This window comes from Balaenoptera acutorostrata, chromosome 11 (assembly GCF_949987535.1).
Source record: "Balaenoptera acutorostrata chromosome 11, mBalAcu1.1, whole genome shotgun sequence".
Lineage (NCBI taxonomy): Eukaryota > Metazoa > Chordata > Mammalia > Artiodactyla > Balaenopteridae > Balaenoptera > Balaenoptera acutorostrata.
The window spans coordinates 53,960,227-53,986,583 of record NC_080074.1 but is presented as its reverse complement, the minus strand read 5'-3'; the positions used below and the strand labels follow the sequence as shown (position 1 = coordinate 53,986,583).

The 26,357-nt window shown below is 39.6% G+C and overlaps 1 protein-coding gene across 2 annotated transcripts in view; it reads left to right on the top strand.

Moving 5' to 3' along the window:
• Positions 1–26,357, top strand: part of SRGAP1 (SLIT-ROBO Rho GTPase activating protein 1) — a 279,839-nt gene that overhangs the window by 132,409 nt on the left and 121,073 nt on the right. For both annotated transcript variants that reach the window (XM_007179740.3, XM_007179741.3), the window contains exons 2-3: positions 1,773–1,968; positions 8,965–9,127. In XM_007179740.3, the coding sequence (XP_007179802.1) occupies positions 1,773–1,968; positions 8,965–9,127 (359 nt within the window). The remainder of the gene's footprint in view (positions 1–1,772; positions 1,969–8,964; positions 9,128–26,357) is intronic.

Sequence of the window (26,357 nt, the reverse complement as noted above, 5' to 3'; positions counted from 1 at the left end):
CCCTTGATTTTTTTTTTCTTTCTTTATGAAACAAAACTAGGTCTGTATTTGTGGGGGAGAGTTTGGCAGACATGCTGATTATAATACTGTATTGAAAAATATTTACTTTGATGGACTAAAAACCAGCTGCTGTTCGTAGTTAAAAGTCTGTAATAATGTCTTCACTTTGGTGTTCACCACACTTTTATGAGATTAATAATAGGATTCCCCCAATCTCCAAGTGGAGAAACCAAGAGAGGACGCTTGAGAAATGCTTTCCTAACTTCTCCCGGGACTCCCCCAAAACCATGCTGTTTGGACATGAGCTTATTGAGATCAGAGACCTTGTTTCATAGTTACTGTATCTTCTTTGCCAGGATATAGGCCTGGCACACTGTAGGTACTTAAAACATGTTGCACGGATGAAAGCTAGGCAGAAGCGTTCAATTAATTGATGGACGGACCTGGCTTAGAGGTCCTGCAGGTGCCACTTACAAGCTGAAGTCTCTAGATGAAGTATGTCATCTCATTAAACCTCAGTTTCTTCTTTGCAAAATGAGGGTAATACTAGTATCCACTTCATTAGGGTGTAGAACAGTAAGCATTAGATTGTTACTAGCTGTTAAGTTGAGCAAATTTCCTGACTCCTCATTCAGACCTGGATGGCCCTGCTGTTAATGAGCCTGATTACACATGGTCAAGTATGTACATACGTACTGTCAGCTCAGTCTTTATTTAAGAAGAAGCATGGGAAGAAATTGAGGTGTTATTTGGACATCAATTTCTTAAACTCCACTGAATTAGATTCAGCCCTCACTTTTAGGGACTATGCACCCGACAATGGGAAGGATGAAATAAAGAAGTTTTCCAGTATGAATATTCTTGTCTTTGGATGTTAGCCCTGAGTCTCAGAACAAAAACAAGTCAGTAGTTAATAGTTACTGTATCTTATTTTCCAAAACACACATGGTTCATTGTTACAGTCATTTGCAGATAGTTTTGCGTGACACACTTTTGCTTTTGTGTTTCTACTAAATCACTAAATGACTAACCTTCCTGTTCCTAATGTATTAAAATTGTCAAAGGATTCTTTTCAGATTATATGTGTCAATAAGGCTTAGTTTGAGCAATGGGGAAAAAGTGAAAGCCAAGTGAAGAGCTCTTGATCTTGTGATCAGAATAATAAAGTGGAATCCAAGGATTGCCCCATAACGAATGGATTATTTGGATATAAAAGGAAATTATTTTTAGGTGTGGCATTCCTATAAACCCTGAAGCTATGTGTTTTACAAACTAGAAATTTATGCACTAAATAAAAATTACCAGATGTCAGTGTTTGTATGTGCCAACTGGCAAAGAAATTGAGAAGGTTCAGAAGTCTGGAAGAAATGATGCTCACTTCTTTGCCATTCAAACTCAAAAAGGATAATTGAGGTAAAATGCTGTTTAAAAAACTACAATGTCCTCAGCTACCCAAAGATGTCACGTGTTACAAATTGTTATCTGAAAGGCTTTCATTTTTTTTCCCCTCATGACTCCACGCATGTTTGTGGCATTGCAAATGTAATCCATGTTTCTATTCTAATTTATTACATTCTTTCCAGAGGCTTATCTCATTCTTTTACAGGGTCAGCAGATATCTTACTTAAAGACCCTACCTGAACACAGCAGCCTCGTAAAGGTCCAATACAGAGCTAAATGTATAATAGGATTCATTATTTTTATCTTGCACATAACCAGCACACCTCAGTAGTTTTCGTGAAATCATCAAATGGATTCTCTTCTCTCCTCAGAAATTCGTGCTCAACTGGTAGAACAACAGAAATGCCTGGAGCAGCAAACAGAGATGCGAGTTCAGCTTCTGCAGGACCTGCAAGATTTCTTCCGGAAAAAAGCCGAAATTGAGACGGAATATTCTCGGAACCTAGAAAAGTTAGCAGAAAGGTTCATGGCGAAAACAAGAAGCACTAAGGATCATCAACAGTACAAGTAAGAGGGACTTGACTCAAATTCACCTTTCCAAGGGGATATCCTATCTTTTTACCACCCTTATTGGTTTTAGAATTTTCCATTTTTGTCTGAAAAGTTGTTGATTGATATATCCCCATAGATAAAAGCAACCCTCTGCATTTATAATTTATGAGCATAAATGTATTACATTTTAAACTAATAGTATTCTCTTGACATGTTTCTCTTTCCAATAAATACACTAGGAGTTGTTGTTTAACACAGGTAGGTACTTGGATGGGCAAATTTTAAATAGCTGATTCTTCAAGCAAAGACCTCAAGATTTCTGTATAGTGATCTTACATGAAAATAAGCAGTGAGGGTTGCTTAAATTTATACCCCACCCCCCAATCATGCTTGTGGTCATTGCAGTTGAGACTGACTTAAAACAAGGGCCTTTGGTAAAATGCGTACAATCTAGCTTAATTAAACCTTATATTAATTGCACAGTTGACCCTTGAAGAACACAGGGGTTAGGGGCACCAATCCCCTGCACAGTCGAAAGTCCACATACTGCTATCTCTGCCTCAAAAACAAAGGAATTGATAAATGAGTCACCTAAAGGCAGGAAGCTGAAAAAGTTATGGACAGAATCAGGACTCAAACCCAAGTTCTATATATTGTGATCTCTAACTGAACAGAAACTTTCCCCCGCATCTAGTTAATTTAAGGATGTAATGAAAATAGAGGTACTATGTTTTTTTATATAAATTTATTTTTTATTTTTATTTTTGGCTGCACTGGGTCTTCGTTGCTGCACGCGGGCTTTCTCTAGTTGCGGCGAGCGGGGGCTACTCTTCGTTGCAGTGCATGGACTTCTCATTGCGGTGGCTTCTCTTGTTGCAGAGCACGGGCCCTAGGCACACGAGCTTCGGTAGTTGTGGCTTGCGGGCTGTAGAGCACAGACTCAGTAGTTGCAGCGCACAGGCTTAGTTGCTCCTCAGCATGTGGGATCTTCCCGGACCAGGGCTCGAACCCGTGTCCCCTGCCTTGGCAGGTGGACTCTTAAGCACTGTGCCACCAGGGAAGTCCCACAGGTACTATATTTATTGAAAAAAATCTGTGTAAGTAGACCTGCACAGTTCAAACCTATGTTCACTGTCAACTGTACTTCATTTGTTTAAAAAAAAAATACATGCAGGTTTTTCTGATGAGATTTATTCTAGAATTTAAATCTGAGACACAGGGCTTCCCTGGTGGCGCAGTGGTTGGGAATCTGCCTGCCAATGCAGGGGACACGGGTTCGAGCCCTGGTCTGGGAAGATCCCACATGCCGCGGAGCAACTAGGCCCGTGAGCCACAACTACTGAGCCTGCGCGTCTGGAGCCTGTGCTCTGCAACAAGAGAGGCCACGACAGTGAGAGGCCCGCGCACCGCGATGAAGAGTGGCCCCCGCTCGCCGCAACTAGAGAAAGCCCTCGCACAGAAACGAAGACCCAACACAGCCAAAAATAAATAAATTAATTAATTAATTTAAAAAAAAAAAAATCTGAGACACAAGTAGGGAGACAACTCCAATAGAGTATACAAGTGCTCTGACAGGGGTAAATGCAGGATGCCAGGGACAGACCTGACAGAAATCCATTCTACAGTGGAGGTGGGGACAGCAGGGTCCAGGAAAGGTCCTGGAAGAAGTGATACGTTAAGTGAAGACCCAAAGGACTAGTTGGCCAGTAAAGGGACCAGAGCAGGAGGTTCAGGCAAGGGGAACATCACTCCTAAGAGACCAGAAGGGAAGGGGTGTAGGGTAGCTTTGCAGAGCAGGAAGTAGTCCGGTGGGAGTGAGTAGCGGGGTTGTGAGCTGTGCGGCTCCAGGTGTACCTTGTGCCGGGTCATGGAAGCCTGTGGGTCACACCAGGAGGTTTGCCCTTTATCCTAAGGGTCTGAGAAGCCTTCGTAGAGTTTTAAGTAGAAAGAAGACCAGCTCACACCTGCGTTTTGAGATGATGACAAAGACCGTAGATAGGATTGGGGGCTGGAGGAGGACACAGTCAAGGGAGGGAGACCCAGGTAGAGGACCCTCACCATAATGGCATGAACTAGCAACACTGCAGGTAGAAAGAAATAGACTTGTTTAGGAGATACTAAAAAGACCTCCCAGTCTTTCATTTCTGGAAATACAATGAACTAGATAATATGAAAAATATTTGTGCTGTAAAACTCCCGGAAATGCTGACTAAAATATAATAGACATCACTTTAAATGTATAACTGAACTCAGGAAAGTAAGGGAAATTTCCAGGGGCCAAAAAAGGAAAAGGGAGTTGAAAACTTGAGTGGTGATTATATCACCCTTTAGTCCCACGTGGGGACAGAAGATGAGGCTTATGCAAGGTAGGGAGCTGGAAGGGAGGACTTCCCCATCGCCAATCCTATTGCATTGCATCACAGCCTAAAGTCAGGAGCAACAGAACTACTATCTCAGTGAAATGGTAGAACAGAAAGCCACTCGCCCACCCACACAGGGGACAACAAGGAGGCCCGTCTGCTCAGCCTGGGCTCCAAATGGAAGGGGGTTGCAGAGAAGCGCATCTTAGCCTTCACCATTGGCTTTGCAGTTTCATTTTACACCCTTCTGTGGCCTTGGATCCTACATAAAAAGTAGGGTAGGGACTCCCTGGTGGTGCAGTGGTTAAGAGTCTGCCTGCCAATGCAGGGGACACGGGTTTGAGCCCTGGTTCGGGAAGATCCCACATGCTGCGGAGCAGCTAAGCCCCTGCGCCAGAACTACTGAGCCCGCGCTCCTAGAGCCCGTGCTCCTAGAGCCCGTGCTCCACAACAAGAGAAGCCACTGCAATGAGAAGCCGATGCACCGCAACGAAGAGTGGCCCCTGCTCGCCGCAACTAGAGAAAGCCCGAACGCAGCAATGAAGACCCAATGCAGCCAAAAATAAAATAAAAAAAAAAAAGAAAGGGTAGGTTTTTTGAGAAACCTCCATACTGTTTTCCACAGTGGCTACAGCAATTTACATTCCCACCAAAAGTGTAGGAGGGTTACCTTTTCTCCACATCCTCGCCATCATTTGTTATTTGTGTTCTTTTTGATGATGGCCATTCTGACACTACAATGAGGTGATACCTCATTGTAGTTTTGATTTGCATTTCCTTGATGATGAGCAATGTTGAGCATCTTTTCATGTGCCTGTTGGCCATCTGCATTTCCTTTTTGGCAATTCCACTCCTGGGTATATATCCAAAAAAAACAAAAACACTAGTTCAAAAAGATACATGCACCCCAATATTCATAGCAGCATTATTTACAGTTGCCAAGGTATGGAAACAACCTAAGTGTCCATGAACAGATGTATGGATAAAGAAGCTGTGTTAAATATACACAATGGAATACTGCTCAATCATAAAAAAGAATGAAATATTGCCATTTGCAGCAACATGGATGGACTTGGAGGGTATTATGCTAAGTGAAATCAGTCAGACAAAGACAAATACTGTATGATATCACTTATATGTGGAATCTAAAATATACAACAAACTAGTGAATATAATAAGGAAGAAGCAGACTCACAGATACAGAGGAAAAACTAGTGGTTACCAGTGCAGAAAGGGAAGTGGGGAGGGGCAACCTGGGGGTAGGGAATTAAGAGGTACAAACTATTATGTATAAAATAAGCTACAATGATATATTGTACAACACGGGGAATATAGCCAATATTTTATAATAACTATAAATGGAGTATAACCTTTAAAAATTGTGAATCACTATATTGTTACACCTGTAACTTATATGATATTGTACATCAACTCTACGTCAATAAAAAAAATTTTTTCTAACCCTTCTCATCATAAAAAAAGGTAGGAACTTTTGCAGAAAAAAAGGAAGTAGGGGTCCTTTTGCGGAAGCAAATGCAGAATTATTTTGGGTAGGGAATACTTTTTTATTTTTGTTTTTGGGTGACTTTAACCTCTAGTGTTGGTCAGCATAGAAATAAATTTTGGTGATGGTTCCCAGGGTGAGCAAATATCAAATGTGCTTGACAGAGACTGGAGCCAGTACTAGATCCTCATTTGTAGAAACTGTCCCTTTTTAAAAGTGATTGCAAATAAGAAGACAGCCCATTTGTACATTCAGTAAATATTTTTGAATGTCTCCTTCTGTGTTCTGTACTTGGTAATCTCTTGTGAACTGAAAACATGGATGGGCCCATGCACCTTAGTCTGATCCCTGAGTGGATCAGCTGCCATCTTTTGTTCCTCCTGGTTTTTTCACTAGTTTTCTTCAAAAGGTAGGTAGCTCGGAATTTTCCTTGACTTGAGTAAGTTTATTATTGACTACAGAACTGAAGATAAGGTAATAAGTCTACAGAAAGGACAAACCAGGGTTAGGGGGGAATAAATCAAAGACAGCCCTTTAGGAAAGAGTCAAACAGACCTGGTTTGAATACTGGCTTTACTGTGTGACTTTGGTCAAGTTGCTTAACCTTTCTGAGCCTTGGTTTCCTAACTTGTAAAATGAGATTTTATGACCAGTAAATGAGAAACATAACAAATCGTTGATGTGATTGATAGTTGACATGGGGTATGCACTCAGTATTCCTTCTCTTCATGAAACAAATGTTAAATCTTTAGCACCTTTACTTTACCAGTCATTTAAGCTGGGCTATGGAGTCTAGCTCTTACTCAGTTTGGGGATGCTTGTTGTGTAGGATAATCCTTGGCCTGAAGTTGCCACTGCATGGTAGAAAGACCAAGGCTTGGATCAACCTCCCTGGACTCAGAGACTTTCTCTGACACCAGCTTTGGTCTTGAGCAAATCATTGTGCCTTGCTAAAGCTTAAGTTCTCTTATTACTTTTTTTTAATTTAATCATTTATTTATTTATTTTTGGGTGTGTTGGGTCTTCATTTCTGTGCGAGGGCTTTCTCTAGTTGCGGCAAGCGGGGGCCACTCTTCATCGCAGTGCGCGGGCCTCTCACTGTCGCAGCCTCTCGTTGCGGAGCACAGGCTCCAGACGCACAGGCTCAGTAGTTGTGGCTCACGGGCCCAGTTGCTCCGCGGCATGTGGAATCTTCCCAGACCAGGGCTCGAACCCGTGTCCCCTGCATTGGCAGGCAGATTCTCAACCACTGCGCCACTAGGGAAGCCCAGGTTCTCTTATTGATAGAGGGGATACAAAGCATCTCTGCCTTAAGTTGTAGTGGTAAGGATTAGGTAGAGTTAATGTGTGTAAAGTCTTTAGACCAGCCGCTAGATGAAAATTGCTAACTTTAAACAGCACTTACTGTGAATCTAAGGCATTCTAGTAAGCACTAAAAATATATATATTAACTCAAATAATCCTCATAATCTTATGAGATCGGTACTGTTGCTTTACCCATTTTACAAATGAAGTAACAGAGGCACAGAAAGGTTTAAATAATTTGGCCAAGATCTCCTAGGTAATTGTTCTGGGATTTGAAGCGAGGCAGTGTAGATCCATATTCCATATTCCTGACTTGTGTGCTCAGTAGGTGCTCAGTAAATGATAGCTTAGCCGCCTCTGTTGTTATTGTTGTTGTCGATACTGTTATCACTTACTATTAAGGCAATAAAAAGTGTTTATTCAATGAATGAAATAACATTTATTTAATGCTGACCACGGGCAGGGCTCTGCGGATACAAAAAAGTATGAAATGTTCTCAAAGAACTTATGGGTTACTTCATCATAAAGGATATACAGAAAAGTTAATATAAGGTAGTATTTACCTCTTGGGCTGGGCGGCTAGAGAATGTCAGTGGAAGGGCTTCAGTATTCTGCCATAGAACCATTGCCCCTTGCCCAATGGCTTTGAGAGAAAAGGAGGGTTCTTTAGGTTGGGGGTGTAATTCTTAATGTGCTAGCTGGGAGAGTGGGAGGCTTCTCTTCTGGGTATAAGTGCTGGGACCCTAGATCAGGGGTTTCTTCCCTTACACCCATCCATACTTCTGTGGTCTACTTCCTCTTTCTTTTAGAGAGGGTTTTGACTGATGCACGGTTAAATCCTGAATCCGAGGGACGTAAGGGCTGAAAGACCTTCTTTAATCATTTTTCTAATTTAATTAGTATTCAGAATCATAAATCATCCTGAATATTAGGAGGATAATATGTCTGATAAAATAACACTAGTGTCCCTGAGTTAGGATAAACATTCTGTGCCATTTTGCCATCTTAGAGTTAGATTTTTAAAGTAAAAGAACAAAAAACAAACATTGTACTTTTTTTTTTTCTTTAAAGCAGTAATATCCCCGTCGGTCACAGCTTTTGTTTGGAGTTTTTCTTTAAAACTTTTTACAAGTCGCCCTTTGTGGTTTATATTCACTTTTCACTTTATTATGTAGAATAAAACAAGGAGTGGTTACAAATCTGAAATAACTTAATGGGTTTAAAAAGGAGATGTGACATGTCATAAGCCAGTAAACTTCTTGGTTCTATTCACAAGCCCTGAGACAACGCTATGAAGTTCTGCTTCCCAGGAACACTTTTTGGGAGGCTGGAGGTTAAGTATCAGGGAATTAGTAAATCATCCTCACATTTATGTTCCATGGAAAGTATACCTAGCCAAATTTCTTTTCCAACAACAGACTGGACATTCAGAGCATGCTTTGCGTTCAGTGGCAAACCACAGTCTGTCTGTGAGACAGTAGTCAATAGATTTTTACGTAAACATAAACTGCTTTCTTCAATGGGGTGTTTAAAGCTGAAGGCCTGCCTTAGTACTGTATATGTTAGGGTCCCATGCCCTTGTCAGGAGTGTGGGTTTTGACTGGTGTTCTTGGTCCAAGTTTTTTTCTTCCAAGCCTAGGGGAATTGCTGGCTGGGTGCCTTCCCAGCCTGGAAGGCTGTTCTGCTGGCTCTCGAGTGTCGTGCTATGAGCAATGCTCAGAGGAGAAAGAACAGGGACAATGCCCGTCTGTTGCGGCTCCTAGTTTGCCTTGGTGACTTTCCCTTAGCTGATTGGGGCAGCTTTGAACTTGATGGTAATTCTCTCTCTTCTTCACTTCTTAGGAAAGATCAGAACTTGTTGTCTCCAGTGAACTGCTGGTATTTGCTCCTGAACCAAGTGAGAAGAGAAAGCAAAGACCACGCAACCTTGAGTGACATCTATCTGAACAATGTGATTATGCGGTTCATGCAGATAAGTGAAGATTCCACCAGGATGTTTAAAAAGGTATCCTCCATCAATCCTGCCAGAGTGTGCTTCCCTATAACCACTGAGCCCGTAACCAAGACTGAGAAGGGTCTGCTGCCTTAATGACTTAATTGTATTCAATAAATATTAGGTTCAGAAAATAAGTAAGTGAACAGATATTTTAAAGACACAGAACAAAAAGTTAAATCCGAGCAGGCACACTCATAGTGTTGTAAAGCACCGAATCTGTGACCTGAAGGATGTGAGCAGAATTTTGCAATGAGATGTACCTGCAAATTGCACCTCTGTCCTTAGGAATGGACTGCCTGTAGTTATAAAAAAAATCAGACCAGAGAGGAAAAGCTTTAAATTCTGTGTTTTGGGCTCACACAGGATCAGAGACTTGTGAAGAGTAAGATAACCAGATGTGCTGCTCTCTTGGGAAAATGTTATCACAGTTTTTTTCTTATTCCCACCAGACTAGCAGCAGAAGCTGTGAGAGAGTGACAGGAAAAAAATTCCCCAGGGCATGGAAAATTCAGTCCCTTACATGCCAGAGAGCTTCCTCCTTCCCAAATCCACTTTAAAAAAAAAAAAAAAGGAACTGGGCTTTTAAGGCTTCATATCATTGTTACCAGTCTCAGCCAGCTCTCAGCAATTTTTTTTGTTGTTTGGACATCTTTGTTGAGAACAATAACAAAATTGGACAATTTCCTGTGTAGGGAATGCAGCTACTTGCTCAATAGGACTGGCTTTTGGTTTTTATGTTTATAGGACAAGGGTTCTCCACCACCTCCTCAGCTTCATACTCAGGGTGTTTGGTGCCTATACCAATATCTGTACATCTATTCAGTAAGTAATTATTAGTTTCAGAAAGTGGGGGGAAAAAACCACCTTGTAGATTAAAGACATTTATGTTTCAAAGGGACCCCTTAAAACAAAGTTGTGTCATGCAGGCCATCTGGGAAACTTCTTAGTCATGCTTGATGTGTCCACATTAGATTTGATTTCTGACCTAGAAATGGAATTTAGCAAACTCGAAGTTTTCTTTTGCTCTATTAAATAGGAAAAAAAAAAGTTTCAAACAAAGGAGAAATTTTTAAAATTTGGAAATAAGAACATATTAATTAAGAAGAGACCACGTAGAGAAATATCCTATGTATCTTAAAACATAGAGATTTTTAAAAAATAGTTTAGACTGAGCCAGGAAAGTAAGTAATTTTCTCGTACGCCAGCCCTTTCTGCCAAGACCTCATTTGGTTCAATGGGCTTTTTGCGTCCTGTCCTCTATGAGTGAGAGATGATGTCAGGTCTTGGAAAGGTTACTTCGATGAAGAAAAACTAGTCTCGTGCTCGAGGAGGTCACAGTTTATCCAAATTTGTATGACGCTGTATGATGCTTCCCAGTCATGGGGGTGCTGGCAACCTTTCAGCCAGGGCTTCTGGGACCAGCACCTCAATTGACTTCGTTTATTTATCCATCCAGCAAAACATCTTTAAAATGCCAGGCTGGGAAGCAGAGTTGAAAAGACACGTTCCCTGCCTACAAAGAATCCATTACAATAATTAACAGTTACCACAATAAGGGAACACACAACCTGCAGTAGAAACTTGAAGGCTGGAAATCTTAACCCTCCTGAGGGGCCAGGAAATTCTTCATAGAGGAGGGAACACCTGAAGTGAGACCTGTAGGAGATGGAGGTGGTCATCAAGCAGATGAGAACAATGAACTATTCCAGGTAGAAAGCAGAAGCGTGACACGTTCAGGGAAAGGAAAGAGTTTGGTGTGACTGGACCAGGGGTTGTATGGGAGTGAGTGATGGGGTGTGAGGCTAGAAAGGACTGTCATATCAAAAGGGACTTTGCATGTCTTGCGAAGCTGTAAGGATTTGTGTTTTGTATGTCAAAGTCAAGGGCTTCATAAAGTTGATGGAAACTTAGGGCTGAGAGTCAAATGGATTTGGACTTGAATCCCAACTCTTCTGCTTTTGTGACCTTGGGAGATGATTCAAGAGAGTCCTCTCTTCTGTCTAAGGGAGTGGGGAAGGCTAGACTGGCAGGAGGGGAAGGTGAGCCTGTGGGAGCTCAGGCTTGTCGCCAAGGAGCTCCTTGTCGCCAAGGAGGCCTCGCCTTTGTTTTGCAGACATTGGATTTGAGCTGCCCTTGGGGAGGGGCTAAGTAATCTTGGGGGTGATGCAGCTCCCCTTGGTGGAAGGTAGTTCCCAAGGGTAATTCCGAGAGAGAGGTCAGCTGTAAGTTTTGACAGCCAGCAGCCAATATTCCCAGTAGTTGGGGAAATAAGTTCTTGGCTCTTGAAAGAGGGCCTGAGGAATGTACAGTAAGTACACACGCACCATGCCTTCTTGTTTGCTACCTAGAAGTTATCTTCTTATCCAGATTTTCTGGGACTCAAAGAACTGTAATCCTTGGAAGCTGCCTATTTATAGCAGACTCCTGGCTACTTCAGCATTTAGTGGGGAGAGCAGTCTTCTCACCCCTAACAATTGCTGATCAGCTGGAAAGCTAATAGTCAATACAGTGACAGGTATAAAATTCCACCTCCTCAAGCAGACCCAGCAGATGACATGCCTCACCTTTCCATGTTCTTAAAATTAAGAATAAGAGAGGGCGAGACTGGAGCTTCTTGAGGAGCCAGATCAGCCCACTAGGACACGTTTGTCATCTGCAAAGATAGGAAGCCAGGACCCATGTCTGTCAAGTCCAGAGAACTTCATATCCCTTTAGATTAAAAAGCAAGACTAGTCTTTTCTGCTTTTTTTTTTTTTTTTTAAATCATCAAATCGTCTCCTTCTCCAGCTCTTCTTCCATTGTTATGGTTCCAAAAGCATATTTTTTATCAAAACAGAAGGAAGTGATCAGAACCAGTCTGAATTGACCTTTAGAACTTCTGTGGAGTCCTTAGTGAGCATAATGCTTGTTCTTCTTGGGAGGGGATTTTGCAGCTTACTCGTTTTTCAAAAATAACCCCATGTCTGTATGGAGATCCAGTTAGATGCTGGGTGCTTGACAGGTACAGCCTCTTACGCAGCTGTGTCGTATTCAGTTTAGTCATTGACCAAGAATCCTTTTACCCAGACTGTTCTATCAAATAAGGAGCTTGGAGCAGGTAATTCTAGGAATGTTTTTGTTTCCAAATGGGTATAATAATCAGGAAGACACTTAAGGAATACCTAATTCCAGGCATAGGTATAGGGAACAGCTTCAAGACTTAAATTTTAATCACATCAGAACCAGTTTTAGAAATAGTTGCCTATGCTTGACAGTTTTCAACGGGTAAAAGAAGGGAAGCTTTAAAAAAATAATAATACCCAATTATTCAAGTATCAGCTATTTCAAATTTAGGTCCTTAGAGCTGTAGATGAAGCCTGTTGATCAGAATAACATAGTGATTCATCTCTAAGGCTCTAACGTCAGATGCTTTGCGTATGAATCTTAGTTTTGTCACTCTTGTTATCTATGTGGACCTGGGAGTGTTTGTAAACCTCTTAAGTCTCAGTTTCTGCATCTGTAAAGTAAATATAGTAACCTATTTCAGATACCTGTAGGGAGATTCATGAGTCGTGCATGGAAAGCCACTTACCCCAGTGTCTGGATTTAATGCTAATACGGTCTAACTAATTTTTAGCTGTTATCTTTGTTATTATCTATACTGTAAACACTTATTCCTTACACCTGCAAGAATTATGTAATGTGAAATTACACCAGACATTATCTTAAATGTGTCCTCATTCTAAAGAGACTGTGTAGCACAACTGTGATGAAGCCGTCCAGATCGTCACATGGTATTTGTATATCACTTATTATGAAGTTCCAAACCATGTTTGTAAACAGACTCTGAGAAAAGCTCCAACATCCTTGCTTGGAGCCGAGTTAAAATTTTCGTCCTCACATTTCAACAGTCAGTGGGAACTTAGGGGATAACGCAGTGAATACCTGTGTTGGTCAGCACCCCCTGTGCCTCTGGTCCCCCACAGCTATTTCACATAGACAGTCTTAACTTTGAGGCTTCACTGATTTCTTCATTCATTCAACAATGAGAGTTATTCAATTCCAGACCCTCTGTTAGGTATGGACAATGTGAGCACAGACAGAGTAGGACTCTGCTTTGACTCTCATAAGTTCTGCTTTACTGTTTTAGGAAAAGGTCAGAAATTGGAGATTCCTTGAACACAGGGGTTTTTCATTATCAGTCCTTCTGTCCTATCAGTCCTTCCCGAAGAGCAAGAGGCAGTGAGGTGCCTCTTGCCCTGTTCTCCAGCCCTGCCTGCTGGAGTGATGAGATTTTGCCGCCTTCTTTCCATTACTCACGCTCAAGACTGGTCTGCGTCTGGGTTGGTGCTGCAGCCAGAAATTGTGCGATTCGTATGTTACACATAAAGTAATTAGCGTCAGCGGTCACCATGTAGGAAAGACCACAGCTAGCTCGCAATAATCACTTTATTTAAGCACCTTATCACATGATCTTCTGTATCAAGTTTAAGAATGTTAACAGAAGTACGTAGTTTAGAGGGAGCACCATAAAATGGCAGCCTTTGAATATGCTAAATTATCTCTGCGTGTTTTAAATTATCTTGAAGTCTGTCATTACCCCATGGATTGTTTTCAAATTATTAATGTTTTTATTCTTGGTTTGCATAAATATGTGTACAAATATAATTTATTTTGTTTCTTCACCAATAATAATGACATAACCCTACCACTTTACTGAATTTTAACTGTGCACCCAGCACTGTGCCCTGCGTTTTTCACACATTAACTCATGCATCCTCACAGCTGCCCAACGAACAGGGATTATAAGCCACATTTCAGGGATGAGGAAACAAAAGGCTCAGATATAATTTGTAGAGCCGGGCCGGCTGGTACATCTTCTTGTCTTTGCCTGTAGGTCTTAGATAGTTCCTAGTTACTATAACTGTGTTGGTGTTTTTCAGTGGTAACTGGAGATGTTAACACAACGCACAGGTTAGAAACTTCTGAGATTGGGACACTGTGGGTCTTGGCCCCATTCATTTCTAATGAAAATCCTGAAGAATGATAGTTCTGGATGAGGCAGCAAAATCTGTCAGTCATCCAAGTTATAGGCAGAGATTTAAAGCAGCAGAGACTGGCTGCAAGCCACTGAGAATGACCTCACTTTGGCCTAAATGCCGTAGGTTATCAGATTCAGACTCACAGGAATTAAATTAACCCACTTTTGGTATTGTTGATTGTGTGACCTAATCTGAAAGGAAAGAGAAATTACTAGTAAGATTTGGAAATTTGAGGTCATTTTAAAATTTTTATCAGAAGTAATCATATTCTATTTAAATACTCTAGTATGAAAGAAAACAAAGACATTTCATGAGAGAAAAAAAAACCACTGTTTTCAATTAGGCCATTTAAAATAAGTTAATATTCAAGCAGATGCTTTGAGTTAATAAATGATACTAATCTAGTACAGATCTCTAAGGCTCTAACCTTGTTTTGAAGAAAAAGTCCCTAAGTTTAAAAAAATCTGAAAACTTTACAGATCTATAAATAAAAGAGTCTTTCCTATTGTACAAATCTATACAAATCTATATATAAAATAGAGTCTATTTCTTTTTGAATATAAAAATACATATTCATTGTAGAAATTTAGAAAACACCAAAAAAATATAAAAATGGAAATGAGTTACCCATATTAATACCACCTACTGGTAGTATTTCTGGCTATATCTTTTCAGCATTCATATGTATAAGCATACATGTGTACTACACAAACATACATACATATGTATTTTACAAAATTGAGATTTCATTGCAGATAGCCTGGGAAACTGCCCTTTTCATGGAAAATATCGTTAGCGTTTCCCATGTCTGGAAATAATCTTTTAAAATAGGATACTTCGTGTCTGCATAATGTTTCACTGTCGGCACAGCTTTTCCCGTTGTAGGACATTTAAATCTTTCACACATCTTTGATATTTTTCTTATGCTACATTCCTTGAAGTAGAATTATTAGGCCAGAGGGTGGCATTAGAATTTCATGCTTTGGATGAAATTCTTACTTTTTGCCTTTCTGGAGTAAAGATGGTCATGGCTGTGATTTACCAAGGAGCAATCTATCCCCTGAAAAATAAACTGACTATTAGCAGAGAGCTACCACATGTGATTTAGTATGCTGATGCAACAGTGGTAAATAATATAACAAGAGGAACTTTTTCAAAGCATTTCAGTGCAGTGTAGCAGAAGAATTAAATGGTATTCTGGTGGCCTCAAGGGACAGCTTAATAATTGATGGGGAGTGGTTAAATAAGTGAGAGTCGTTCAAGCTAATGCTACTAGCTGGTTCTCTTGAGTTTTATCAACCCTACGGTTAGCTCGTTTCTCTAGAAGTAAATCAAAACCAAACTATCGTTTCTTACAGTGATGTGCTTTTCTGAAATATTTTAGAAACTATTTTTAATTTGTATTTATAAATTGCTTATCAGGATGGCTGGCACATAAATAAATGGCAGTTGTCAGTGCTGCTGTTTTTGCATTTATGTTGCCTTTATTACTTAGTGACAACAGGACATATGTGATTGACCTAGCCATAAATTTAGCAGCTGAGTTACTAGAGAAGAGCATTCCCCATCAGTTTAGAAGCTTCATTAAAGACTTTTAAATATGATATTAAGCAGATGTTATGTGTCTATCTTCTTGGAAAGTGACATAATGTTAAAAAGCTGAGGTCAGTGAGGTCAGCTAAGTTGGACGTTTTGTCACACAGCATGATGTAGTAGTTGAACCCATAATTACATTGGGAATAGTTTTCAAAAAGCACTTGAAACTTATTTATGGTAAAAAAAAAAAAAAAAAGAAAAAATCTGAAAGTATATAGACCAAAATTATTTTAAATGGGTATCTCTAAGTTACTTTTATTTTCTTCTGTTTGATTATTCGTAATTTCTGATTTTTGTACAATGAACATATTGTATAGGACACAAAGAAAACAATTATTCATTGTAAACTAAAACCTTAAAGAAACTTGGCTCTGAGTACACCAGTCAGTGTTTACCACAAAGAAGTGGGGAACTATATCCAGTAACTAATTCAGCCCTAAATGCTGTTTATTAATGGAGAATTAGCCTATTCTCCAAGTGCACTTGAAAACTGTGCTTTGAATATACAATATTCAGGTGCTTAAAATGAAGACATGAAATCAGGGAACTTCTGAGCAAGATGGCAGCATGCACAAGGGCTGCAACAGCCTTACCTCCCAAGTTCTCTTTGCAATGACTAATCAAATGTATAAATAGGAAAGACTGGAACAGTCCTTTTACCTTCAAGCAGATCCCATACCTCTTTGCTCACTCTATTCGTTCCCACCTTACTCTGAAAGGAAGTCTATACGCCCATCTCCTTTCCCTAACTTTATTTTTCTCTCCAGCACTTATCCCTTTCTGCCATGTTTTGTATTTACGCAGTATTTGTTTACTTTCTGTCTCCCCTCAATTTAAATGTAAGTTTCTGAGGGGGAGGAATCTTGTATTGTTCACTGAAACAGTGACTAGCGCATAGTAGATACTGTGTAAATATTTATTGAATGAATAAATAATGAATACTTACATCTGTATTAGAAACCAGAGATAAGTGTCAGCCGCATAATAGAAATTTCAAGGCATTTCAGAAGGCCCAGTATTGACAGGGCTGGATTTAAGCAGCACTATCACATGCTGCCTACTTCCTAAGAGAGAGAAATCAGAGGAGAAATGAGTCATGGCAAGTCTGTGGCAGGGTGGAATAACTAAAGTGCCAGCCTTCTGGGCTGAGGACTGAAAGAGGGTGTCAAAGGAACCAAAAAGTACTAGGGAGATTACAGAGAGGGTGTAGATTTAAAAAGCAATCTCATGAAGTTCTTTATTAACTCCTGGGCTCTCTCCTGACCTGCACATGCTTGGGTTTGCTCTTAAGCAGTATACCTACCAAAGACTTTGAGAGCTGAACTAAGGGATAGACCACTGCCTGGGGTCCAGACTGGCCACTGAATGGTGCATATGCAAGTCAGATCCAAATAGTGCTACAAAGGTGTTGGAAACAGTACGGATATTGAAACCACAACCCATAGAAGGCTGGTCAGAATTTGCATCCTGAATTCAACTTGGTTGATTTCCTGATAAAACAAAAATATCAACATTCTACATGTGGTTTAAATAAAACCCAGAGTCTCATAACATAATATTCAAAATATCCAGAGTATAATCCCAATTACTCAGCATACAAAGAGCCAGGAAAACCTCAGCTGACATGGGAAAAGACAATCAATAAATGGCCAATCCTGAAGGACACAAATGGTGGAATTAGCTAACAAAGACTTTTAAAGCAACCATGATAAAAATGTTCCGAGAAGTGAGAGCAAACACTGTTGAAACGAATGGAAAGATAAAGTCTCAGCAAAAAAAAAAAAAAAAGAAATAACCAAATGGAAATTTTAGAACTGAAAAATACAGTAACCAAAATTAAAAACTCACTAGACGGGTTTCAATAGAAGAATAAAGATAACAGAGGAAAGAGATTAGTTTCAGTTCATCTTAAAGATAGATTAACAGAAATTATCTAACCTGAACAACAGAAAAAAAGATTGGGAAAAAAATAATCAGTGCTTCAGGGAGTCTTGGGACAATCCTAAAAGGTCTGATATTCATGTCAACAGAGTCTCTGAGGAGAGGAGAAAGCGAGTGGGTAGAAAAAACATTTGAAAAAATAATTACAACAAAACTTCCCAAATTTGGCAAACGAGATAAGCCTACCCATTCAAGAAGCCAGCAAAACCCAAGCTAGATGAATCCAAAGAAGTACATGCCTATACACATCATAATCAAACCAAAAACTAAAGACAAAGAAAAAAATATTGAAAGCGGCCAGAGAAAAATGACACACTACCGATGGAAGAGCAATTGGATGACTGTGGATTTCTCTACCAGCTAAATGCCAATAGCACCTTATTAGTTTTGACAACCAAAAATTCCTTCAGATGTTACCATATGTCCCCTGGGGGGGAAATTGGACCAAGTTGAGAACCATTAATCCAACTTGAGTTTTCCATTTTTCCAAACTTTTTTTAAAAGAAATGTTCCAATTTGGTTTACATTTCAATTACAGGGTTTACAAGTCTAGATTAAATTAACAAATATGGAGTAGGTCAAAGGCACCCATTCTCTCATCTCCCATCAAGAGAAGTTTTAATAAAAAAAAAAAAAAATATATATATATATATATATATATATATATATATATATATATATATATATTCAGTACCAGGTTTATTTAGGTTCAGTTATTCATAAAAGATCAGCACTTAAGAAAGTTCATTTTCAAAGAGCCTTGAATCCTTACCCATTCTCCTCATCCCAGAAGGAAACTGCATTCTTAAAAGAACTGATGAGGAGAGACCATTCCTACTATAGGTCGAGGTGTATGTAGTTGAGATCAACAAAGTCTGAAGCAACCTGAGAACAGTATTCTGGTTGCTAGCCAGCGTTTCTTACCATTTGAAGACTTTAATTTCACATGGTAGGATTCTAAAAGATTTCCAGCAGCTGCAAGAAATGCCATATTGGAGGATATTGCACATATAGCAAATATTTGAATTAAGAAACACTTGTGATACCTTGAGTAATAGCAACCCAAAAATATGCAGTTGCAAACAAATACTGAATGTGGCTGTCAGATTGATTTCAGTACCTTTTAAATCTCAATCAAAGGGAAACATTTTTTTCTCATTGTTAGAGAAGCAATTAAATAGAAAGAAGCAGAAATTTTACCAACTAAATACTTTGTCAGATCAATCTAGAAACTTAAAACAAAATTTGACACTGGCTCTATGAACTATATGGATTGAGAAAACCCACTAATGTTCAATAACAATAGTAAATAAATACATGCACCACTTTTACTTTTTAAACTTTGGTAGTTTCAAGTGAACACAGAACCATAATTGGCTTAGTGCACTGGCTTGAGTAAACATGGCCATTAAAATTTCATTCCTTTAGCTCTAAAGATAGAGATTGCAAGGGGCTGCTAAAATAATCTTTTATTTTTTGGCGAGGTCTTATAATTACACTGACCAGTCATGACAAATTCATTGCAACTTCTACTTTTCCTCTCATTTCCTTTTTTTCTGAAACCTAGCTTTACTGAAATCAGTTTTCTTTTCCAAAACAGAGTAGACATTCTATTTCATTATTCATTCAGCAAACCTTTATTGATTATCGTTATGTGACAGGCACAATGGTGGGTTCTAGGGTCACAAAAGTAAGACACAAATCCTCAATTAGTATTCCAAAGGGGCTTATAATCTACTAACGAAAGGAAGTATAGAGATAAAAATTACATTATAAGTTGGCAACTGCTCTTACAGAAATAGGACCCAAGAGCACAAATGCACAGATGATTGAGTAAGGCATACTGCCTAGGAAAATGGAGAAAGGCTTCACAGAGAGAGCGGCATTTGATCAACGTCTTAAACTTGGTGAGGTTTTACAGAGGAATTCGGGGAAGTGCATTCTTCTATATGTATGTAGAGAACAGCACAGGACAAGGGCCTGGGGTTCTGATCAAGACTAGCACATATCTAGGAAATGATGCTAGGGGAAGATGACTGTAGGTGGGGCTCTTGGCCCCATCTTCACAACTCTCTTTTTTTTTTTTTTTAAATTTATTTATTTATTTTCGGCTGTGTTGGGTCTTCGTTTCTGTGCTAGGGCTTTCTCTAGTTGCGGCAAGTGGGGGCCACTCTTCATCGCGGTGCACAAGCCTCTCACTGTCGTGGCCTCTCTTGTTGCGGGGCACAGGCTCCAGACGCGCAGGCTCAGTAGTTGTGGCTCACGGGCCTAGTTGCTCCGTGGCATGTGGGATCTTCCCAGACCAGGGCTCGAACCCGTGTCCCCTGCATTGGCAGGCAGATTCTCAACCACTGCGCCACCAGGGAAGCCCCACAACTCTTAACGGAAGTGAATTGTCATCGTAGGCCACCTCTTTTTGGCCTGGACCTAAAGCTCACATCAGTTACACAGCTGGCTGGGGTTAGGAGTATAGCCTATAACATGGCAAAGTGTACATAGTGGGATAACAGCTACCTGTGATCTAGAAAGGCAGGTTGGGGGTGAGGGCTGCAGGCATGGAAGAATTTTGATTTTCAGTTTGAGGAATTGGTATGTTTTCATCTAAGCAACTAAGGAAGCCAAGAGAGATTTTGCATTAGGGATATGGCATAATCAGCTTTGTTTTTTGAGAGCATTGTGAGGAGTAAATTGGAATGAGAAGAAACCAGTCTTGGGGAACCTAGTGAGGAAGCTGGTGCATTAGTAATCTGGGTGATGATTTTTGCTCTACCATGAGTTATGGCCAGAGAGTATTTCCATACTTATAATGATATTGTCTTCAAAAAGATCTCATCCATGTAGATCAAGAATGAATCAAATGGCTTTTTGTTGTTTTATGAAAGGTCTGTTGGAAATTCAAAACCAGGACATTCTTATTCAGTCCATCCTAATCAGATTGTAAGGCTTCTACTCCTTTATCTGATGGCTCTTTAGCCTGTCGGAGAAAAAAAAAAAAAAAGCTAACAGTGATTCCAGGATTCTTGGGCTTACCTTAACTATGCAGATGTGGGTTTGGACTGCCACCACAAAACAGGGTGATTGCAAGCAAATGCAAGTCACTGAGAGGTGTGTGTTGCCTCCTAATCTTCCCAAGATCTTAGCTTCTGCCCCTTGAAGTATAAAGAAAGTGTCCTTAATGCCGCTAGCTCCAAAACAGTGAAAATTATCTGGGAGGCAAAAAGAATCCTCTCTTCATTTCTTTAAACTGTGTCATATAAGGAACAGTTGAAGACAGTGGGAATGTTTGGTACAGAGAAAGTAAGCCTTAGCTAGGACATAGTAACTGTCTCAAATATTTGAAGACCTGTTGTGTAGAAGATGGCTTAGATTAACTAGCTCTACAAGTCTATAACAGTTAAGACTGACTGGTAGAACTTAAGTGGAGACAAGTTTTACTTTATTCTAAGGAAGACCTAACAGTCTAAAGTCAGCAAGGGCTTGCTCAGAATTAGAGTTCTGCTTCCTTGTAGCTTTGCGGTGTTCTCTGGAATAGACTTTATCCTCCTTGGTATAATAGTACCTCAAACACAAGTATTCTAGAAAGTAAATCTTGAATTAGGTTGAAGTGACCATCTGAGGCATACTGATTTGAAAGTTGCTATGAGTAGACTGTTACATTAGCATTTAGAAAAATAGAGGGTGACTTCATGAAATGAAACAAGGATATGATGCTGAGCTGATAATAGCATCATGACAGTTACATTTATGGAGTGCTTGGTACGTGCCAGGCACCTTGTTAAGCACGTAACAATGGATATCTCATTTAATCCTCCTAAGAACCCTAGGGAGTATATTACTGGACTCTTCTCTATTTTTCAGATGAGGAAACAGCTCAGAGAAGTAAAGAGATTTAAATAATCTGACCAGTAAATAATCTGGACCTATGTTGATGGTTTGGGGTTTGTTTGTTTTTTCCTGCTTCAAGGAGGCTGTCACCCCATGTACATTTGCCTACTAGCCATAGGTGTTTTCTCAAATTCTCTGGTAGTATTCAAGGAACCAAGTTCTTGGTGGACAGGACACTTACCCCATGGGGATTTGTTTTTTGTTTTTTTTCTATTCCTTAAGCTACCTTTACTTAAATACATGGTTAATTCTATAGACCAATTAATGAGTTGTAGTTCTGAGATGGTACTATTAGTATTAGGATAAATATATATCTTTAAAGGAAATTTCTGATTTAGGATAAATTCCTGAAGATTGATTGGTTTCTTAAATTTTGGGCTTGGTTCACGAGTTATATAGAGAAATTTCACTTGGTTTAAATTGTTTGAATAAGCATAAATCAGACTGAATTGAAATTGTTTTGTTTACCTCTCTCACTAAAATGTAAGACCACTTTTCTATCTTTGGCACATAGAAGGTACTCATATAAACTGGTGGAATGAATGACTGAATGCATGAGTGTGTACATGAATAGATGAACTTCTATCAGTATCTCAAAGAATCTCTGCCTTTTGCTTACTAATTCAATGAATGACTTATAAATGAGCAAATCTCCTACTTAACTTTATTTAGTTTTGTAAACAGTCCCTGGATTTTTCTTACCACAGTGCTATTAAGACTGAGGTCATGGGTTCCCTACACAATATGGACTAGTTTGCTTCACCACAGATTATACTCATAACCCCAGCCAACTGTGCCGTAGATGTGAGCTTTTGGTCACGCTGGATCTTTGCACAGTCACACCTGTCACAGGAGAGAAAGACAGTTGTCTTTAGTGATAAATTAGTAGACTCAGGTTCATGTACTAAAGATGATGTATTATTATGATAATTGTTAAGGAACTGTATTAAGGAGTTGTTAATAAAGCTGAGTTATTACATTTTTGTTAAGTTCAGCATATTGAAAAGTGGTCTGGAAATATATTTCTGATAGTTTTTAGTTAATTATATTACAGTCTTAACCAGAGTTTCATAACACGTTCTGATTTTAATTAGGTAGGTTTGTTTATATCCGCTACTGAGAATTTATGCCTAAGTGATTATTCATTTTGAGGCACTGAAATGGTGTTTCCAGTGTATCGCCATTTTGAGTAGAGAAATAACCCTAGCATGAAAAATTGTGTTTCTTGAAGACTTAAGGAAATGCAAGCTGAAAATGATAATAATTGTTTCATCTACTTTATTCCCTGTAGGATTTAAAATTTCAGTCTTGAGTTACTTAATCTGTCTGTTCAAGTGCTCTTTATACCTGGGTGGTTATGAGTGACACTGGTGTATGTGACTTTGCACTTTTGCCTGCTCACGGGCTGAGCACAGTCGAATGCCACATTTGCCTAGCAATTACATTAATAAATATTCTAAGAGATGCCCCAGATATTTCCTTTAAGGTTAAGTTTTGTCTTGTTTTCAAAATGAAGTTCTGGTTCCCCTGTATCTATGATTTTTTTTTTTTCTAACTTTCCCACATTTTCTAGTGGCGTGGAGTTTTATCTAGAAGAATGTTGATTATTTTTTGCCTTGGGAATGCAGTAGATCATGAGGCTAATTCCATACACTGATATTTAGTTGTGATTTTAATAAGTACAAATCCATGTCCCTTGACAGATAGAAAGGAAATGTGCAACTACACTATAAATATTGTAGATTGCTTCAGGCCATTAAGCCCAGCCCAGATTTTTCCATTAGGCATTTTGGAGGATGTTGTTGCTTCTGTCTTGAGAGTTTACATGAATTAAGAGAATCTATTATTATAAAGACACATGAACATGAGGTTTTGGAAATTTAAAAGCACACACACTGTAGAGGTATGGCCTGACCCTTCTAACCAGAATTTACATCCAAAACTCACTGAGCGTGAGACACTATATATAACCATTTGCAACCCTCTCATTAAATATTTAATCTGGTTTTCCTCCTTCTCTCTTAGTCTCACTCTGACTCAGCATAAGGTCAGGATTCCTTGACTGGTCATCACAGTGGATTTACTTTAAAAATAACTCTGTGAGAGGCCAGAGGCCCTCTGAATTGGTCATTTAATCCAACCATATAGATCGCTTGATCGATTGCCCAGTGTACTCAATTATGGTTGTATTAATTATGCTCTGTGTTCTGCCTTCCTTTCTCCCCTTTCTGGGAGGTTCCAGGGAGCAAGCCTGCTGTTCTCCAGGAAGAGAGATCCTGGCCAGGGTCCACCCAGTGTAGCACTTATCACAGTGCTCTGTGTAGGAAGCTGTTGGGACACATCTAGCTCCTCCATGAGACTGTGGACTCTGGAGGGAGGAAGCCATGCCTTACTCAGCTCTGGGTCCCATTCATTCGTCAAAGGTATATCGAGCCCCTACAGTGTGCCAGGCACCACGGCAGGCCCTGGGAACACAAAAATGATTAGGACACAGTCCCTGCTTTCAAAGAAACCCTCTGTTTATGAAGAGAAAAAGAAACATGATGAGCGTAATAATAACGGGCGGCATCAGTTTAACACTCAACTGTGTGCTGGGTTTTGTGTTAAGTGTTTAATAAGGACCATCCCAATAAAACCCTGTGATGTAGAGGCTGTTGGTATCTCTGTTTTGCCATTGAGGAAACTCACAAAATTATTTAACTTATGCACAAACAAGAGAGTTTGAAAACAGGCATCCAGTTTTAGAGTTTGAACAACTAACCACTAAATCATACAGCCTAGAAGTGATAATGAATGAATGTATTATACAGTCACAAAGAAGGGAGGGTCTAATTTCTTTATTTGAAGGACAAGGTAAAGTTACAAGAAAGTTTTCACAAAGTAGTAGCATGTAGGATTGTAGCAGTGGGGACGACATGGGGGAAGGCAGAGATGTGAAAGTAGAACCTGGGAGTGAGCAGCTTATGATCAGGCTAAAGGATGTGGTTTGAGATTTGTGGAAGGTAAGGTAGACTAGTTTGACAGGGGAAGTTATGAGTGATTTAAGAAATTGTAACTCTATCCTGAAAAGAATATAGCAAGAAGTTGATGGGTTTTAATCAGAGGAAGGACATAATTAGCTCTTCATCTTTTTTTGGTGAGGGGAGGGTGCTGCACCACGCAGCTTACAGGATCTTAGTTCCCCGACCAGGGATTGAACCCATGCCCCCTGCAGTGGAAAGGCAGAGTCCTAAACACTGGACCGCCAGGGAGTTCCCTAGGTCTTTATCTTTAAAAAAAATTCTCATGACATACAGAGAAACAAATCAACCAGAATAGATAGGATTGGTGGCTTCTCTTTCAAGGAGAAGAAGCAAGTCTTGGATGAACCCCAGATTCTGAAATGAGTGACACTATTGTCCTGGAAGCGATATAAATTCATTATAACCCTTTTAGAAAGTAATCTTCCAGTGTGAATCCAGGGTCTTTAAAATGTCAATACTTTTATCCTGGTAATTTCATGTCTGGGAATTGACACTAAGGCAACAGCGCAAAATGCAAGATATGACTTTAGAACAGCATTCATGATAATAGTTCAGGGTGATTAAAATATATGGGTGAAATTGAATGAATAAGTAAGTAATTGAATGATTGATGGAAAATAGTGGAAACATTGGAAACCATAATAGAAGAATGGTTAATATACATTCACTGGGTAGTTATTTTAATCAATAATAATGTTCTGAAAATTATATAAGTACATGGGAAAATGTATGATAACTGGAAAAAAGCAGAGTAGAAAAAAGATACTCTATTACTATAGAATGATTACAACTCAGACCTCTGTTTAGATAAACAAACTTGAAGGAAATACACCCATCAAATTATAATGGTGGTAGTTTTGGCCTTCTGTTCTCTATTTTTCCAATATTCTTCAATACACTTAATTCGTTTTTATAATGAAAAAAGGTGGAAACTTTGGGACTGTTCATTTTGGACTTATGTTTGAATTGTCTGAAACATCAAAGCGATAATAAATAGGAAACCATTAGAAATTGACTTGGTATTCAACTCTGGGTTTACACATTGGAGACATTTAATAAATGTCAACTGAATGGACGTTCTAACCATTTTACTTCCCCTTGGGTCAGAATCCTAGAATCCTATTGCAGTGCATTAGAAGTTTTTACCATCATTTGAACTTATATAGGCCCACAGAAATGGGGGAAAAAAAACTGTTCGCTTTTTCAACTCCATACCTGAAGCAGTTGGAGGGGACTCTCCTTCCCTGTGCAAAAGTAATTTTAATCAGCCAATCGCAAATAACATAAAAAATACTTTATTTCAAGCATATATCATTTCATAAAGTTATTTTTTTCTCTTGTACAAAGGGAACATTGATTGCTTTCCTTAATACCCGTATCCTTTTTCTTACCTAGCAGCTCTTGGTCAAGGGTCAAGGGTCTGCTCTCACTGTTTTCACATTTTTAATGAAATAGAATCCAGAGGTATACTTAACCTATTGAATTTTGATGGACGTTTGATAATCCAGATATTTTCTAATTAAAGCGTTTCAGTGCATTAGTTGAGCATGTCAGCATCCTGTGTGCCACGGCAGATGTGTTTTAAGATTGCTTCTCGGGGCTTCCCTGGTGGCGCAGTGGTTGAGAATCTGCCTGCTGATGCAGGGGACACGGGTTCGAGCCCTGGTCTGGGAAGATCCCACATGCCACGGAGCAGCTGGGCCCGTGAGCCACAATTGCTGAGCCTGCGCGTCTGGAGCCTGTGCCCCGCAACGGGAGGGGCCGCGATGGAGA